This window comes from Oryzias latipes, chromosome 16 (assembly GCF_053564925.1).
Source record: "Oryzias latipes strain Hd-rR chromosome 16, Olatipes_Hd-rR_3.1".
In the NCBI taxonomy this organism is placed as follows: Eukaryota; Metazoa; Chordata; class Actinopteri; order Beloniformes; family Adrianichthyidae; genus Oryzias; species Oryzias latipes.
In genome coordinates, this window is record NC_136252.1 from 22,505,516 (window position 1) to 22,523,758 (window position 18,243).

General features: G+C 41.3%; 3 protein-coding genes across 4 annotated transcripts; 1 reads left to right on the forward strand and 2 right to left on the reverse strand.

Moving 5' to 3' along the window:
- Window positions 1-396: 396 nt before the first annotated feature.
- On the reverse strand, window positions 397-3,323 carry zgc:174888 (uncharacterized). The gene is made up of 5 exons (XM_023964540.2): window positions 2,808-3,323; window positions 2,437-2,543; window positions 2,137-2,208; window positions 1,710-1,856; window positions 397-1,606 (listed from the first exon to the last, which is right to left on the reverse strand). Exons 1-5 carry the CDS (start codon window positions 2,818-2,820, stop codon window positions 1,265-1,267), a joined length of 681 nt encoding a protein of 226 aa, XP_023820308.1. The 5' UTR covers window positions 2,821-3,323; the 3' UTR covers window positions 397-1,264.
- A 1,297-nt stretch (window positions 3,324-4,620) lies between these two features.
- flcn (folliculin) lies at window positions 4,621-12,683 on the reverse strand. Of its 2 annotated transcripts, none has more exons than XM_011485363.4 (12): window positions 12,552-12,683; window positions 12,083-12,295; window positions 11,468-11,614; window positions 11,169-11,390; window positions 10,924-11,090; window positions 10,725-10,816; window positions 7,878-8,038; window positions 7,655-7,768; window positions 6,190-6,313; window positions 5,946-6,071; window positions 5,322-5,424; window positions 4,621-5,226 (listed from the first exon to the last, which is right to left on the reverse strand). In XM_011485363.4, the coding sequence occupies exons 2-12, from the start codon at window positions 12,293-12,295 to the stop codon at window positions 5,019-5,021; spliced, it is 1,677 nt and encodes a 558-aa protein (XP_011483665.1). In that variant the 5' UTR covers window positions 12,552-12,683; the 3' UTR covers window positions 4,621-5,018. The 2 variants fall into 2 exon arrangements, with proteins under 2 accessions (XP_011483665.1, XP_004077982.1); XM_004077934.3 differs by having other exon boundaries at window positions 12,434-12,663.
- Window positions 12,624-17,107, forward strand: leng9 (leukocyte receptor cluster (LRC) member 9). The gene is made up of 7 exons (XM_004078176.5): window positions 12,624-13,264; window positions 14,098-14,191; window positions 14,408-14,529; window positions 14,613-14,939; window positions 15,012-15,255; window positions 15,717-15,831; window positions 15,912-17,107. The coding sequence occupies exons 1-7, from the start codon at window positions 13,132-13,134 to the stop codon at window positions 16,572-16,574; spliced, it is 1,698 nt and encodes a 565-aa protein (XP_004078224.1). The 5' UTR covers window positions 12,624-13,131; the 3' UTR covers window positions 16,575-17,107.
- Window positions 17,108-18,243: the final 1,136 nt, after the last annotated feature.

Consider the following 18,243-nt stretch of genomic DNA (forward strand, 5'->3'; position numbering starts at 1 on the left):
AAATAAAAATAAACCCCAACCATTAAATGACAAAAAATGTGTCTGAGCCGTCTTTTTTTGATTGCATAAACCACATCTTCATAAAGTATCAAATCTGTTTCCCTGGTGATATTTGCAAACCAAACATATACATAAAAAGGTGTTATGAAACTACTTGAAGTCTAAGAGGACAAAAGCCTGCATTGCATACATGGGTGTGACAAGCAGAGGCAAGCGCAAAAAAAAAAGTGCACATCAGTCCTTATGAAATAGGAGACTAGATTAATTTCGCAGCGAGCCCAAATTTGCTCGATTGTCTGGAACTCTTCTGACAGTCCGGTTTATCTGTTACACAAAAGATAAGACGACCTTTAGTGAATTTGCAAAGGTTGAAAGAAAATACATGCACTTCCACTGTTTGAACGTAAGATCAGAAGCAAATCTTTTAATGCAAACAAAGCCAAAGATGACATCCGAGTATTCCCAGGGAGGATAAAAACAAAAGCAGCAAGATGTAAAATGATCATGCTTTTCTTCAGTTATTGCTTTCAGTAAAATCAGTCTAAAGTAAAAGCACTTAAAGCAGAAAAAATGCTTCCAGTAATTGCTTTACTATTTTGTTGTTATGGTTAGTAACCTTGATACATGATACATGCGGTCCAGAACTTCACCTTTTTCATAGTGCATCATATCTGCATCACACCTGTAAATTAACTCTCTATTGTATGATAAATAGTGAGAAGGTGCAACATTGCCCTCTGTGTGTCTTCAGACGTTTCAATCCGTAAAAAAATCAATTTAGTCAACTTTCCATCAATAGCACAAAAAAACCCACAATAATAAATACAGTTTACAATATTCTGGATACACCTGGAAGAAAAATCCCTAATCCAAACTTGGCAAATATCTAAATGAGCTTCATTTACAGTTATGTACATAAGTAAACAGCGGCAGACGGTAAGATCATACATTTACTTAATCATTGTAAACAGATGAAATCCACATAGAGAATGGCTTATGCACTGGCAAGCTTCATATTTATGTTCTGTTAACATTAAATGCACAGTTAGAAGGATCTTGAGGCGTACTTAAGAGGCTAAAGGATTCCATTTTTTTGTGAAAAAGCACTGTTGAACAGTGAACAAAAAAAAAAAAAACTTTGGACATTAAATGCAACCTGCGCACTTCAATTTCCCACTTACAAAGCTCAAAAACACAAAGAAGACAATCATTCAGTGCCAAGAAATGTTTTGCATTTTCTGTGCGTCATTAAAAATGAATAAAGTTACTGTGGCAGCAACCACCAATAGAGTCTAAAAAGCAGAAGGCTCCAGACAGAGGAGAAGTCGTATACAGGCAAGGAAAGTCCTTTAAATGATGCATTTGGAACGCTCATCCTCTTTTCCGCGTTGTTGACGGCCCGGGTGGTCAAGAGTCTGGACCGTGGAGGCCTGTCGTTCTTCTTCTCAACAGAGGGGGGTAATGTGGGCATTGGGCACGTTTCTACAGAAGGGGAGCAGGCGACTTTGAGCCACTGAGTGAAAAGTTCTGACGTTAGGTTGAGGAGTTCCTCTGGAGAGGACCATACTGTGGAGAACTGGGCGAGATCTGTTTCCTCCTGGAACAGCTGCATCATGCAAACAAAACAAAACCCCCAAAAACCCATAATGTTTGTATGAAACATTTGCCTAAATATTCTGGCAAAAATGGAAAAGTGGAGAAACTCCTACCTGTGCGTTTCCATTTTTTTTGATAATTGTGTTTAGTGTGTCCATTAGTTCAACAATTAAGGAGTAATTTACATGCTCCTCCCAGAGATTAGGTAAAAGCTCAGCCCAGGAGTCTTGGAGGACCACTGCAGCAGGGAAAACACAGCACTGCGGGGAGGGGCAGAACAACACAGCGGCCCCAAAGTTAGCATGCATAATACATGACATGACATAAAATGCTCATCTCAGAGTATAACACAATAATGTTTACAATGGTCAACTTTCATACATGCGTTTTTACATTTCTCGGGATAAAAATTCTGTTATAAAAGTTGTATAAGATACTATAATTGGCTTGTAAATGCCATATCATAAACATAAAATAACATTTATTAGATTATAACTGTTTTCTTTTTATGGTTTTTGGATTTATACAAATCGTACTTACTGGATTGGTTTCACAGAGCATGCTTCTGTTGTAATGGTGCTGCACATAGTAATCTCTAGGAAACACTGTTCGCTATAGGAAAGACAGAAAAAAATGAGAATTTAAGCAAAAGATTTGCACTAATAAGACGGTTTTTTTGTCAATAGATTTTTTTATATAATTACTAACATTTCTGAATCAAATATCTAAAATAGGAGCAAAATTAAATCTCCTCAACTTTGGTAATCACTTCAGAGTCCATTCTAAAAGAGGATGACAGTAGAGTAGATGTGTTTTTCCAGAAGAAACTCAAGAACTTACAAATCCAGTTGGATTAGAATCGATTGTCGCCTTTATGTTTTCCACACTAATCTGGTCAAAGTCACATCCACCGCATTGGACCGTCAAAAGTGATAGCAACAGTAAAACTGTTGAAAGCATGAGAGAAGAACAAACACAATCAGATTATTGCTGGAAACTTTCTGTGGTTTGTTACTGCATGCCTAGTAAAGAACATTGCATCATTTCCTCAAGGAGCCGCTTCTGCAGAAAACATCAAAAAAACCTTCATCTTTGGGTAAAAAGATCACAAGTGTGCTAAAACACAAACACCTGCAGAAAACTTCAGAAGTTAATTTTTGAAATTGAATCAGTGATGAGGAGGAAAAAGCCGCTTTTATTTTCTGTCTCACCTGATAGTGACATCCTTTTATCTTTCTAAGAAATGACAGTTCTCCATTTCTCTTGTTAAGTGCAGTCCCTCTGCAGACGGGTGTCTTGTGTCGGTCCGTTAAAGGCAAAGTTTCCTCCTCTGTGGTTTGCTCAGGTTTCTGACAGAAGCACACGTCTGCCTCTTCTTTCCCCCCCCCCACTTGATGTTCACATCTCTAAAGCATTTTGCTTTTATGGTTTCCTTTGGTACTTTCCAAGTGAAGCCTTATGCATCAACTCATGCCACCATGATCGCCGTCACTTTGGGTTTTCCCACTAGTCCCTGCAAAGACTTTTCTTTTTTCTTCTCCTACTTTCTCTATTTTGTCCTCCTTCGTTCCCTCGTTGTGCTGTTGGCCCAGGATTTTCCTAAATGTGAACTAGTCCTCTGTTGCTTGGGTAATGAATAAAGGTGGCGCAGACGCTGGACCCCTCCTCCCTGCCTCTGGTCACTCCGTGGATCCTTGCAGACTCGGGCTCTGCTCAAAGTGAAAGTGGATTGCCTGTCTGCTCCCTCTAAGTCCTGGCTCCTCCCACCGCCACACGTTTTACCTCACTATTGACTGACCGGGCTCCCTCCCCCCCATGCTCCCCACATTCCCTGACACCCCCACCCCATCCTCCCAAATCAGGGCTGAGGAGGCTTAGTCATGCAGTGGGAGCGTATGTTTTTCATTTGAATTCTCCCCCACACCTCTGCGCCTGTGAATCCTCTGGTCCTTAGCCCTCCGGGCTCATTCAGCCTAATCACAGCTATTTTTCTTTAAATAGACAGTGAATCGCATTCCTTCCCAAGCATGATTGCCACATTGCAAAGTCAGAACTTGCAAGTCATGCATGTGAGAGCTCCCATTTAGTCACTTGTGTTTAAAAAACAAAAAAAAAAAACTCAGCTTGGTGTGATGGCGATACCAAGAACTGACATCCGCTGTCATCGTTTCATCATTAACACCTTGTCCTGCTCCCTCAGGTTATGACAAGCATCATTTGGATTTCAGCAAAGTGCAAAGAAAGGGGTTAACAACTAATGACAGGAAGGACGAAGACAGTCGCTGTGCCAAAGACAAATTGTTCTTCTGAAAGTTCACGTCCAGCCATCTCTGCCGAGGAGGAAAAAGGAAGCCAGAGAATCCAGGCGGCCCTGCAGCCAACAACATAGGTCCCCTAAGTGTAATCAAAGTGAAAAACCTTGACCCGTACCATACCAGACAAATATGGATTTGTTTCTTTTCTCTGCTCATGCATAACTTACATATGTGACAGATGTTTTTAGAGACTTCTAAGTCATTCAACACGGCAAATAAAGTCCAGATTTCAGCCACAAGAGAGAAAGCAAAACATGAAGACTATTAGTCAACACATTCCTTCTAAAGAGAAAGATAGTCAACCAATTTTAGAAACTCCAATTTATCTCCTAATTTGGAATAAAAATTTGGTTTCTTTTCACTAGTACTTGCATATATGTAGATTTAAAAAAAAAAAAAAAAAACCTCGACAGAATAAAAGCCACATGCTGTCTGCAAACTTTAGAAAATCAACAGGCTTCAATAAGTTGTATGAAGAAACGAACCCCCCCTGAGATTAAGACTGCAAAATCCTGCCGATGTGGTGCTGAAGCCAGGCCTTGTTGTGCAACCGTTTAGCAGAAAAACTGAAAAGTGTTGTCTTACAACACTTGGGACTTGCTGGCCGATGGCCAGTTCAACAATTGAGCTTCTGGACAAACAGCCCCTCCTTCTGCACCCCCCTTCCCAGTATGTATTCCTCTGGTTCACCACAAGATGGAGCCAGCTGTGGAGTTACACCCACTCACCATGTGATGATTTATTTCAGCTGAAAATGTCAGAATGACTACACAGAAGTGCAAATTGCTGTAGTAATAAGTTACATTTTGCATTAAGAAATTCCCTGTGATACAAAAAAATGCTTATATATTATTTAAAATTCCTCAGCATGGTAATGTGTGCAGAGTGAGCACAATAGATTTATTCCTTAAAAAGACAATAGATGAGCAAATTCCTTCATTCACAGTCCTCTAGTTCCCTTTCATTCCAGCTAAAGGTGCTGAACAGTAACAAAGAAAAGACTTATGCATGCTTCGTTTAGCATTTAGATGTTGCTTTCACTTTTCCTTTTTTTTCTGAGCTCCCCGTTTTTCGCCCCTTCACCGGCTCCTCCTCCTCCTCTCTTTGTCACTGGCTGAGGCTCCTCTCCCCTCCTCGTACTGCTGTCATTAAATGGCTCTTGTAGAGTTTACTGAGTCCTGTCATCCAGTACTTGAGCAGTCTGACGTTCTCCTCCTCGCCGGGCCCCGTGGCGCCGAGAACAGCCAGAACCCTCTGGGTGTCCTCCCTCCCTCGGCCGTCCACTTTGGAGAACTTGAACAGCACTTTGACCTTACTGAAAGAGAGAAAATTCACAATAGGGTTCACTAAAGAGCAGGGGGGAAAAAATCTGTCTTTAACTGACACCAAGTCTGCCTCAGTAGGACTCACTTCATCCACTCCTCCTTCAAACAAAGCAGGCAGTGAGACACGACGTCCACAGACAAGTTCTCGTTTGACAGGGCGGCCTCCAGCTTGTTTAATAAAGTTGGACCTGAGAGGAAAAAAGAAACACATTTCTGTTTACAGAACAGGTTTGGATTAAAGCTGGGACAGCGATGAAGCCAACCACCTAATAGGTAGTTTCTAACGGGAATTTAAACCTTGTTATTTTATTATGTAATTCGAAAAAGGTGTTTTGTTTTAATGAAATGCTGCGGTGAAGTCCCACTAAAAAATGAAAACATAAAACCAAAGACATACTGTATTTTTTTCTCTGCTGGGCACAACAGGCATTATAAGCTTCTCTTCAAGCTCATAATTTATAGCAGCGCTTCAGTGAAAAAGTATAGGATTACAAAACAAAACAAGCCCGGAAGCCTCAGCAGTCATCTGCATTTCCCATCTCTGCTGTTTTCAAGCTACACATATAACCCAATTAATATTTATTTATAAGAGTTTCTAAAAGAATAGAACATTTAGAATCTTTCAGAGCAGCTGGGACATGAATTCTTCCTCCCAAAACGCATCAGTGACCACATATGTGCAAGCATTATTGCCGGTGTGAGCACTCACCTCTGTCTGTTGGCTGTGTGCTGGCACTGCTGATGCTGAAGTGATTGAAAGCGGAGATGTCATCTTCGCCTGCAGCAGACGTGGCATGGCTCCTCTCTGAGGTCACGTCCACCAGCACAGAAAACTCTTAGGGAAGGTAAAAAAGTAAAAGAGTAAAACAAAAAGATCCCAGAAAATTCCTCCAAAGCAAAATCGAACAATATGTGGGTGTGGGGTTTCCCGGCGACACGAGGAGATGTGGTACCTGAGGAGCTGACGTGTGCTGGAATGGGAACATCGGGGCTGAGACCCAGGAAGTTGCATTTGTAGGCCTCCTCATACCGATCGCTGTACGCCACCGAGCGCACACAGCCGACTGGCAGCAACGTCTAGAAGAACCACAGACAGACATTAAAATCAGTTTGATGTCTTATGCCATTTTAAAAGCATTCCAAAATTCAAAAACTTGTTTCGTTTTCTAGGTCATAATTGCAGTAGTTCTGAGTTGTGGGATGTAGCAAGGTCACCCCACTTCCCGTCGCCCATCTGGTTACATGTTATCCTGCTAGCTTATGGCCCCTCACAACCCCAACCTAACGTTACCGATGCAACAAAAATGGGAAGCCATATTGCAGCTATCCAGTCATACAGTTTCGAGCCAAATAGTAGCTTGGATGAGGAAAATGAAGACACAAACGTGGATCTATCTGTCTGCAAGTGGATGCATCAGAATGGAGCTTGTGACCCGTCCAATGTAGCTTTTTTTAAATACAAGCTTTTTCAAGCGGCATTTAGTTCATCTGCTCCTGATTCACAACGATTTAAATAAAGAAATACTTAGAAATGCAATTTTAAGTTTATTTCTCCTTGTAGTTGTCCTCCAACATCAGACACATGCCAGAAAAACATGTTAAAAACACAAAAAACATGATTTTCATCAGAGTGAGTTTTTAAGCACTGCTGTTCATGTTGTACCCGAATGGAGGGTGTTTGGCTGTTCCATCCTCTCTACCACTAAAGAAAGAACAGCATCATAACACAGGCAGGACAAAAGGCTTGCTAATTCAACACTGAGCACAAATCCAACAGTATAGCAAAATGGAAATAAAGATCTTAAGAGGGGAATCAAACTGAGCAGATATGAGCCTGTCATCTTTTCTCTTAAGCTTTTTGTTAAGAAAAAACTACGAGATGCCAAACCTTCCGCTTCTATATTGGGATGGGGCAGTTAGACAGACGTGTTCCCTAAAGGAACTGAAGAGTTGCAATACTTAACTTACCATGTTAAGAGAATATGAGGCAGGAAAAAAAGTTCAGAGCTCTGGTGAAAAGGTCGAATGATGTTGATAAAAGGAATTATTTTAAAGTGCAGGAAAATACGAGTGATTTTCCATTTCCTCGTTTTCATAATTTGTTTCATTTTAAATAAATGTAGATTCAGTTTTTGTTTTTTATACTACTAGATACAATAAATAATAAAACATGACCATTTAATTACCATCAAACTGGAGGCTAATGTATCTTTTCATTTGTGTTGAACTTTGTTTTTAACAAAAACATTAGCTTAAAATTCATAAAAGTAAGTGGAAAAAACAGATTTTTTTTAAAAGATGTGACTATGACTCAACTGCATTATCACCTAGCTGAATGAATGAGGGACCTTGGTTTTAATCAGTTTTATTTGCATTAAAATATAAAATAATATTTCAGGGCAGAAAGGGGTTGGGCACCTTTAGGACAGTAAAGGCTGACTGGATGAGCACAGGGTCTGCTCCTCTCCAAATGACCTGATTTCCCATGAGCACATGCCACGCTAGCTGTCGAAAGTCAGCCGCCCCTAAAACCTGTAAAGAAAAAAAAGCACCAACTTATGGATACAATACGGAAGAACTCCATTTTTCTATACTTCCTTCTGTTTTATATGTGATGGCTGCAATATGTAGAGGACTTTACCTGTCTTAAATGCCTAAGTGACCTAAACTTTGGACCAGGTAGCTGCTCTAGCTTTGAATCGTCACACAGGAAGTCGAGGCCCAGCTGGCTTGCCGAGTGGTAAAGCTGCGACTCGGATCCACCTCCTTCTGCTCCCTCCCAGCAGCTCATTTCTTCTTGCTCTTTAAAGATGACATCAAGAGAGACGTTCCAAATATGTTTAAAGTTGAAGGAAACGGTTACTAAGGGATTTTTCACGTCACCTTTACACTTTTCATGTGATTTGCACAAGATTCAACTTGTTCTTCAACATGACATCATCTCATCTCTTGGGCATGACTAACTGCAACAGCTGACTTTGAGTAAAATACAGCTTTAAATCATTTAAGGCAAAAACATTTACTTAAATAAAAAATCCAACTGGTATCTCTACTACTATCTACTAAAGTACCTGTACATCCCAAAAACCACAGGATAAGAAAGAAGTCCTCCTGAGAAAAGTTATTTTTTTAGTCACAGTACTTCCTTCATATTTATCCCTAATCACCGGCACTGTTATTCCTTAAAAGACTTTACCCACCTCTGAAGAGTGCAATCTCCTCAAACCAACTATAGAAATGACTGTTTAGACATAAATATTAAAGTAGAAGGATAAAACAGATAAGGAAACAGATAAAAGACTATCTTAAAAGGAAGGTATTTTATTAACTCTTTGGAACGTAGGGCCTAAATCTCAGTTTTTGTCTACTTTCGAATTTGCCTTTGTATTTTCAATTTGAAAGACTATTTGATTGCTTGTCTAACCTCAGCTATGTGGCACTAACTTTATTTAGTCATTTTTCCATGTTTTAAGTCACACACTAGACAGGAAATCATACAAAAATGGAAAATTCCATCTGGAAAAAAGTGCTTACATTTGCTGTGGAAACCTCAAAAATGTTCAATGAAACTGTTTTTAGAAATTAAAATGAAACTTTGAAGTGTAATTTTAAAACAAATTACAACAAATGTTGTTAAAAATAAGAAAACAGCAGAGAAAATCAAAAGTTGTGCTGCATAAGAAGCTTATTTAAGCTGTCAAGTAAGATGAGTCACTAGTTCATCACAAGGTTTTGTCTTGGGTGGATTAATTCTGAACCTGACAGATGCATACCACTAGATTTGCTCTGTGTTTGATATTAGGTTGTGGAATTCAAATTCCTTGTTTCCTAAGGTCTGGGTCTAGACTCGGGTACTTTCCTGTAAATCCTTTAATCGCACTTTAACTCCTCACCATAAATATGCAAACCCTCTCTGGAAAGGAAGTGGATTCAAGTACAAAGGTGCAGTGTTTTTTTTTTGTTTTGTTTTTTTCTGGTCAAAGACTGTGACCCAGTGATTCTCAAAACGAATTTCCGACCAATGATACAAAACAGCTGCAAACTGCACAATCTTATAAATTCATCTAATGTCAAGAAACCTAATTTCTCCTGTGGACAAAAAAAATATTTATCCTTTTTTATTAGGTAGATTTGTTTTAATGCCTACCCAGCTCACAAATAACATTACACTGCAAAAACGCAAAATCTTACCAAGTATTACTGTCTAGTATTTATTTTGAAGATCTTATTACACTAGATCAGGGGTCATTAACATGAGCCAAATGTGGCTCTTTAATCCCTATTTTGTGGCTTTTTGGCTTTGAAGAAAAACGGTTACAATTTATATAAATAAAGAGTTTTAGTTCTTGTTGATTTGTTTTGGTTATTTTGGTCACTTAGGTTTAGATTTTTAATACATGTCCAGGTGCTGCTCAGAGACAATGTTCTTAAATTATATAAAGTCCAACTGCATTTACATATATAGATTTGTAAAAACAATTGGATTCTACGTCATTATCATGTATTGAATAGTGAAATGAAATAAACAGGATGAAGGTATACCACAGTCATAATAACAGAAAGCACCATGTTTGACTTGACTTTCTTGCATTTTAATTTAAGTAAATCTGCTGCAGCAGGGGGGGTTGTCATTTTATTTTGAAAGGACTTTTTAATGTGCAGCTGTCAAAAGTAAAGTGATGTAATTCTATTCTTGTACATAATTAAATCTAATTTCATAGATAAATGGCTTAATGGGCACAAAAAACATAAATAAAGTTTATTTTTGTAAAACAGTGGGACTTCTCGGTGGGTTTTGGTCAGTTTGAAGTTGGACCAAATGTCTCTTTAACCCTTAAAGGTTGCAGACCCCTGAACTAAATAAAAGACCCAATTTGTTTTAAGGCAATACATTTTGAATATCTTGTTGAGTAAGTTGATCTCGAAAACATCTCGTTTTTATATGAATATCATTAATAAAACACATTTTTTCCTCTTTATATAATATTTTTCAGTTGAAGTTTTATTTGTCTGGTGAGTGGTTTTGTTTCATATGTGTTTTTTAAATAATCCTTAATACAAATGGATCTTAAAATGTGTAATTCTAGTCTTATTTCAGGATGATTTGTTGGACTGTTGCTTGACATAAGACATATTTGGGGGGGAAGAAAAGTGTACAAATATACCTACTTTATAGGTATAAAACTTTTTTTTAAGAAAATCAGGCTTAGTTCAAGACCTAATATTTCCCATTTTAAGAGCAATAAACCTAAATATGAGTATTTATAGCTAAAGTCATCATTTAATTAGTCTTAAAAAGGGCGGGAGATCAAAACTTTTTTGAGAAATCTTACCAAGACAAATTCTACTAGTTCCATAGGCAGATTTTTTTCTTTTATAACAAGGGAAAGGCATCCTATATTTTATATATTTCTTATTTGTTTTAAGAAGGAAATCTTCTAGTGTGATCAGACACAAACAGTTTTGTAGCCCTGGACGTCATGCTTACCTGTTCGTCTTTCTATAAGCACCAGTGTGTCCTCTGTGGGGGCACCTTCAAGAAGCTTCTCCGTCAGTCGGCTCCCACAGGCTTTTAGCAACCTGCAGAAAGAAGGGTGTGAAGACCCAAATCATTATTGACAGCTGAGAAGCTACAAATCAGCCTAAAGGGGAGTAATGACAGAGTGACGCCGGGTCAACTGTCTCACCAGCTAAAAGAAGAGTGCAGGCTGGCCCAGAGATTGGGATGCTGTGTGAGAGAGGTCAGTGATCGGGCGGCGTTCCCACTTCTTTGGTGTGGAAAGACTGCGGGGGAAAATGCATTGTTGATCCGCATGGCTCGATGAGGGCAAACCCCCTGCTCACTGTCAAATACCTAATAAAAGAAAAATGTGTTCGGTCAATTAAGCTCAATACAGAATCAACAAAGGGGTTGTTTGTTTTTGTGGCCTACTTTTAGAGCTGTGCTCTGCAGGCTGTGTATGGTGAGCTTTAGGTGACGTAACAGGAAAGGCCAAGAATTGATGAGGTAGATCCTGTCCATGGCTACAATAACGATGCTGTACCAACGCTGGAATCCTCTGGCCAGGCTGTCTTTAATAAAAAAGGTGTGCGAAAACACAAACCCCTGTTGCTCGTCTCCAAAAAATATCGGTCCTTCACGTCCAGGACACACCTGAGGCAAAAACAGAGAAAACTGGGTCGGAAATTAGGGCCAAAAATGAGAGCAGACATCGTTTAAGCAAAGTTTACCTCACAGCTGAGGCTGCGTACACAGGCTTGGCGCACCATGCTAAAAAGCTGCGGCTGCCTGGGATGCTGATGGCTCAGAAATCGAATTCCTGTTTCATCATCGAAGCTCACAAAGCCAGGGTGAGATGCAGGCAGAGATCTGCATCCCTAAGAAGGTGTTAAAGAAAAAGAAAAAAACAGAAAATGACATGTGGGAAATGGATTACCAGCCGATAAGTTCTCTTTAGAGACCCACTCCAATGAAAATTATGTTTCTGTTGTTTTTAACGTGTGTTTGTGCCATTTTTCTGATGATAGAATGTATAAAGAAAATTAAGCTTCAAATTGCCTCTCTGCGTATTTCTGTATTCGTCTTCAGTCTTTGCTTTCCTCGTCCAAACTGTACGGCTGGTTAGCTCCAATATTGGTCGGCATTTTGTTGCACAGGGAATGTTAGAATGGGGGTCAATTACAGGGGCCGTAAACAAGTAAACAAACAGGCTTGCATGCAGGCTTACTACCAACCCCCCCCCCCCAACAGCACAATCATAATTAAAAGGCCACTGGGAACGTTTTGAAAATAGATGATCGGAGTGGGACTTTAAGGTCCAGGTGCCAAGAGCGTGATAAACTGACCTCACACATCTCTCCTCTAGGTGTAGTAGAGCTGTTGGCCCTCATGGTGAGACCTTCACCCTCACGGTCCCCATCTCTATCTCTGTCTCCTGGCACCGGGGTACCAGTCTGGGAGGACGGGTCTGGGGATGGGGGATGCAGGGCTTCTGTGCAGAAGAGGGTCCGGGGGCCATGGAGCTCACAGAAGTGACACAGAGCTACCAGCGCATTCATCTGAAATGGAGAACACACGAATCCATCAATAATTTAACATTCATTGCCGTTTTGACTACAAACAGATATTTACAGGTAGACTGTATGTCTCCTAACAGTTTGTGACGTTACAAGTCAATCATAGAGAGTTCTTCTTACCTTCAGCGGAGTCGAGCTAAATGCTGCTCAAAACGACTTTTATGGAACAGCCATGGCTTTTTAGTTTAAAAATACAAAAAACATGTTTCGGGTCGTTTTTTTAAACTAAAAAACTCACCAATAAGTCAACAAGTTACGCTTTTCGTTTGTCACCGGGAACTGCTAGCAAACAACAACAGAAGGGTCACATGACGCGGAGTCACGCGCTCGAGCAGAAATGATGCGTCTAAGCAAGTTTTATGTTCATTGGCACTCTTGGACCTCAAATTCTTGACGTTTGAAAATGTAAATAAATTCTCCAATTATTTTTCTTTAAAAATTTACGATTACATTCCTGAAATCAAGAATCATTTAGTCAAAAATAAGACTAGTCGATTGAACACTAACTACATTACCCATAGGTCCACTCGAGACTGAGGTCAAAGTACATTTGAGTTGGAAGTCTGCATTTTCTTACTAGTCTGCTTAAATGTCAAAATATGTGACCGTGGTTTTGATTTTTGAGTGCGTTTAAGTATATCTGCTTTTTGTAAAAACAATAATATTTCTAAAATTGTTTATTTTTAATCGCCAAAAACTAGACACTTCCGTGTGTTCCCACACACAGTAAAGAAAACCGGGTGTGTCCAGTTTATTTTTACTGACCAGTCAAAGGTAAAACTACCTCAACGAGGCAACAGGGCCCTTCATTTGTGACCATGGCGTCCCGTGGGACAGGGGCTCCCACGTTTTCACCTGAGGGCCAGGTAGATGGTGGCGGGACCCTCACAGAACCAACCAATAACCCAACTGTTGGAACAGCTGACACCCAGAAGCCCACTGATGTCGATGGTAACACCATATTTTTATGTGTTTTTAACATGTATGTACTTATTGCTGTTAATCTAATTGGTTAATCTAAATTGGTATGTTGTTCAAATCTAATTAGGATTTTAGGGGAATCAAACTCCATGCCAGATTATTATTAGTATTATTTTTTAGAAGCTATCAGCGTTCAAGTCATCAATAGCAGTGTTTCTGGGAAGGAATTTGTTCTGACAGCGTGTTTGTGTGAGCCTCTGGCCCTTTAAAAGGGAGCAGAATGCAGTGGACCCCCAGCCCCTCACTTCCTGCAGTGTTCATGTCCTGGAAACATGTCTGGGTTTTTAGCAAGTGAGTCAGGACTGAAGACTCCCACCTCCAGAGACTCCCACCTCCAGAGACGGAAAGGAATCGGTGTCTGCTCCCACTCCCACCCCTACTCCCCAACCTTAAGTCACAAGGAAATTTCCTCAGAACAGACAAACCTCCCTGCTGCTTTCAGTAAACTGTAATATCAGAAGGGAGTTTAATAACTTCAGCGTCGGGGAGAGTCAGCTTTCCCATTATTGTACGGGGGATTAGGTTATTACCACCTGTTGTTTACTCTCTGATTAGTGCACTGGAGATGAATTATGAGGTCCATGTCTATGGAAGGGTTAGAACAATCAAATATAATATCATTTATGTCAGGGCGAGGAATGCAGAGGAGCAGATTTAATCATTTGTGACGCACAGACTGATCTTTGTGTGGATGCCAAGAGCAACAATAATGACCATATGAGTTTTCAAATGAAAAATCTGATCAGTTCGTTTTTTAGTCTTGACTGCATATGTTTTCCTGTTATCTTTGCTGTGATTTGCAGACTTGGCAGAGCTGAAAAGCGATGGAGTCAAAGTGTGCCAGTTTTTCCAAAGTGGAAAATGTCGCTTTGGCCACAAATGTCGCTCCTTCCACAGGTCCGATAACCTTTATCTGTCTTTATAAAATACTATTTTTAAAGTACATATGTTTTATGTTCTGAATATCATGGTTATAAAAGCCATTTACAGATTTAAATACTACTGTTGAAATGTGTCTGCTCTATATCTTAATTTATGTGGTTCGACTCATCTGAAAGCAAGTTTTTCCCTTTTGAATTATTTCTTTTTAATGCCTTTGCCCTTATTTTTCAGTGAACCCCCACTCCACGTTTCAGCACCCATGTCCCCTGAAATCGATGACAAACAGAATGAACAAAAAACGGAAAAGCTCAAGAAGAAAAAAGGGGCAAAGCAGAAAAACAGTGAAGAAGTTGGTAGGGGCCTTCATTTTTTTATCCTAAATTTTTAGCATTCTCTCCTCTTTTTTTTTAATTTCTGAAAAACTACTCTTTTGCAGAGGTGACCAAAAAGCCACGTATGCGCACAGCAGATGACGTGATTTCTCGCATTTTGTGGGACTCGTCAGTGGATGCATCGGAGTTTGTTGTGGGGTATGTGGATCGCTTCCTTGGGGTCCTGGAGCGTCCTTTCTGTGACTTCAACTGGGACGCCAACCCCTGTGACTGCGATTACTCAGTTGAGCTGGCCTTGCCGAGACACAGGATCCAGTACTTCAGCTACAGAGGGAAACGCGTCTGGGACCGCCACAGCAGGACCGACAGGGTCTTTGGCTCCACAGGTCAATCTTTGGCTCCCCCCTTTGGAAAAGAAGAGGAAGTAAACGGTGAGTGAAGATCACAACTCTGTATGTACATCTGACAGAGATACGATGGTTGATTGGAGCCGTTTGCTTTAGCTGAAGAAAGCCCGGACCACCAAGAACAACCACAAGACAGTTGCGAAGCCGAACAGGAGCAGCCAACGACTGGCAGTGGACAGGACGAAAGAAAAACAGAAGACGGTGATCATATGAGGAGCACTGATGTGGAGGAGCTGAATGAGAGGATTTCCAGCCTCGTGTCCACACACTGTGAGGAAAACACTTCCCGAGGAGAGCAGGCGTGTCCTGGAACATGTGCTGTTGAGGATGCTCCAAACGGGTCAGTAGTTTGATCTTTTACTTGGAGAAGAGAAAACTTACTGTGCAACAATTTAATAAGATTTCCAGATTTACGGTTTCTATCCTCATCTCAATGTGTCTGAAACTGTAAATTAGAAGCATACATCAGTGGAGAACAGAGGGTCCTCCACTTTAAATCAGATCCTTCATATTGGACTGGATGAATATGCTGCTGTTTTAATATATATTTATGGGATGTCTGACCTGTAGCTGCAACCTCACTGGCTGGGAAAGAAAGTTTCAAATGCAACATGTACCTTTCTGCATTTGTCAGGAGCTCTTTGACCAGTTTGTCCCAAACACATGTAACTGGTATCTTATGTAAGAAGAGAACGGTTATTAACAACGTTCAAGTGGAATTCAAATAATTTAGATGTTATTTACATTTCTATTTGGAACACAGTTGTCTTCATTGATTCCATTTAACCAATTTAATTATAGAATCCAGGCTTTAAAAGAGCAGCAGCCGTCAAAAGGAGAAAAAGAAGAAGAAGAGGGTCAGGAGACCAATTTGGAAGAGTGGGCGGAAAGTTGGGAATGCAAAGAAGACGCTCAGGTGTGTACGGCAAAACAAACCCGATCAGAAATGCTTTCTGTTTGGATTAATCACGCTTTTCTTTGTTTTCATTCAAATAGAGTTATCCAAGAAATTTTTATATGAGCAAAGGCGCACCATCGCCTCTAGAGCAGAGGGTGGAGAAGGGTGGCGTGCGCCCACCTAAAAAACGACCCACCCACTTCATTTGCTTCCGAGCCAACACTCCCGCCGTCCTCTCCTGTTTCCAGCAGCTGCGGGAGGAGCTCGTTGCCCTTTTACCCTCCTCCGCCCCTCACTGGCAGGCCGCGTCCACGCTTCACGTTACCCTCTGCCTCCTCAACCTGCACAGCCCGGCTGAGGTGGAATCTGCCAAGGAGATTCTCCGCCACTTTTCCCGTCTGGATCGCAACCCGCCTGTTGCTGTGACCTTTCCAGTGAAGCTGAAGGATTTCAACGGGCGAGTGCTGTACCTGAGCCCCCAGCCCCAGCTGCACCTGCAGCAGCTGAACGGCGGTCTGCAGGAGGCGTACAGGCAGAAGGGCTGGCTCCACAGGGACTCCTACAACCCACGGTACCATCTCACTCTGGCCAAGTTTCACGACGTCAAGCGGGAGAGGATTTTTGACGGGGTGGGGGACCTGAAGGCAGGGAAGGGTTTGAACTTTGGCCGTCTGCCTGTGAACACCTTACACCTGTGTGCCATGAGCACCTCTGAAGCTGATGGTTTTTATGACACCCTGTGCACAGTGACCCTTCGATAATCACGCACAGATATTGCAAGTGACGCACATGCTGACACCGAATGCTGGTTTACAATCTAAGGTTTTACTAATGACCTTATTTATGGTTTTAATTGCCTTTACCTTAAAAGTTTATGTAGTTTCATAAAATCGCCCTGTAAGCAATCTAAAGTGGTATCTTGATTGGACTGGGCTTTTATTTAGATTTTAAAGGGTATAATCCTTTTATTGCTTTTTAAATGCATTTTAGACTTTTATTAAAACAAATTAAATTAAAAAGCTTTGTCCAACCTTAAAGGCCGACTCCAATCATCCTCTGATCTATTTTCAAGCATTCACAGTGTTCTCTTAATTACGATTGTCATTTTTAGCCTGTCATTTCTAGGACATAGTTTCTGCAGAGCGGCAGGAGTTTTTGTCTCTGTTGCCATGGAGCGATCCCACCCTCCTTCCCCTCCCTGCTCCGGAGGAGCTCTCTGTTTACTTGGTCTCCCGCTAGCTTACAGCCCAATGTAACATTATCAGAATCAGAATCAGAATCAGAATCAGAATCTTTTATTATCATTCTGCAGAGCACAATGAAATTTTTTCCAGCAACTCTCGATATAAAAAAGGTAGAATAAAATAAAATAAGAATAAGGAGCTATATAAGGCATAAATACTTAAATACTGTACAGTAGAGTGGGGTGAATATTGCACGAGTGGGTATTCCACATTAGAATGGATATTGCACATACAGCATGAATATTGCACACAGTTTAAAATAGAGTCAGAGCATTGTCAGCTGTGTGCTGACAGGGGTTAGTGGGTTATGTTAAGTCTGGGGGGAGGGGGCGGTTTCGTTGACCCAGTTGTGTGATGTGTGGGGGGGGTGGGGGGTGGATGGACCTCACTGCTCTTGGGAAGAAGCTGTTCCTCAGTCTGTTAGTGTGAGTTCTGATGCTCCTGTATCTCTTCCCAGAGGGAAGAGGTACAAACAGGTTATGTCCTGGGTGGGTGGGGTCTGCAACAATACGACCAGCCTTCCGTCGGACCCGGCTGTCATACACTGAGTCGAGTTGTGGGAGAGGTCCTCCCACAATCTCCTGTGCGGTTTTCACCACCCGGGCCAAGTCCTTCCTGTCCTGAGCGGTGCAGCTCCCGTACCACACCGTAGCACTCAGACAGAGGATGCTCTCTATGGTTGCCTTGTAGAAGTTCCCCAGAAGTTGTGATGAAAGTCCAGTCCTTTTAAGCTTCCTGAGAAAGAAGAGTCTCTGCTGAGCCTTCTTCACCAGGTGGGATGTGTGCAGCGACCAGGTGAGGTCAGATGTGATGTGGATTCCCAGGAACTTGATGTGGTCCACCTGCTCCACCTCCTCCCCGTTAATGAGGAGGGGGGTGTGTGCCACCTTTCTAGTCCTTCTAAAATCCACAATGATCTCTTTGGTCTTGGAGGTGTTCAGGATGAGGTTGTTGTCAGCACACCATCCTGTCAGGTGCTGAACTTCCTCTCTGTAGTGAGTCTCATCATTGTTGGATATGAGACCTACTACGGTGGTGTCGTCGGCGAACTTTAAAACCAGATTTGTGGAATGAATAGCGGAGCAGTCGTGGGTGAACAGAGTGAAGAGGGCGGGGCTGAGGACACACCCCTGTGGTGTTCCTGTGCTCAGGATCAGAGTGGATGATGTTGAGTCCCCGATTCTCA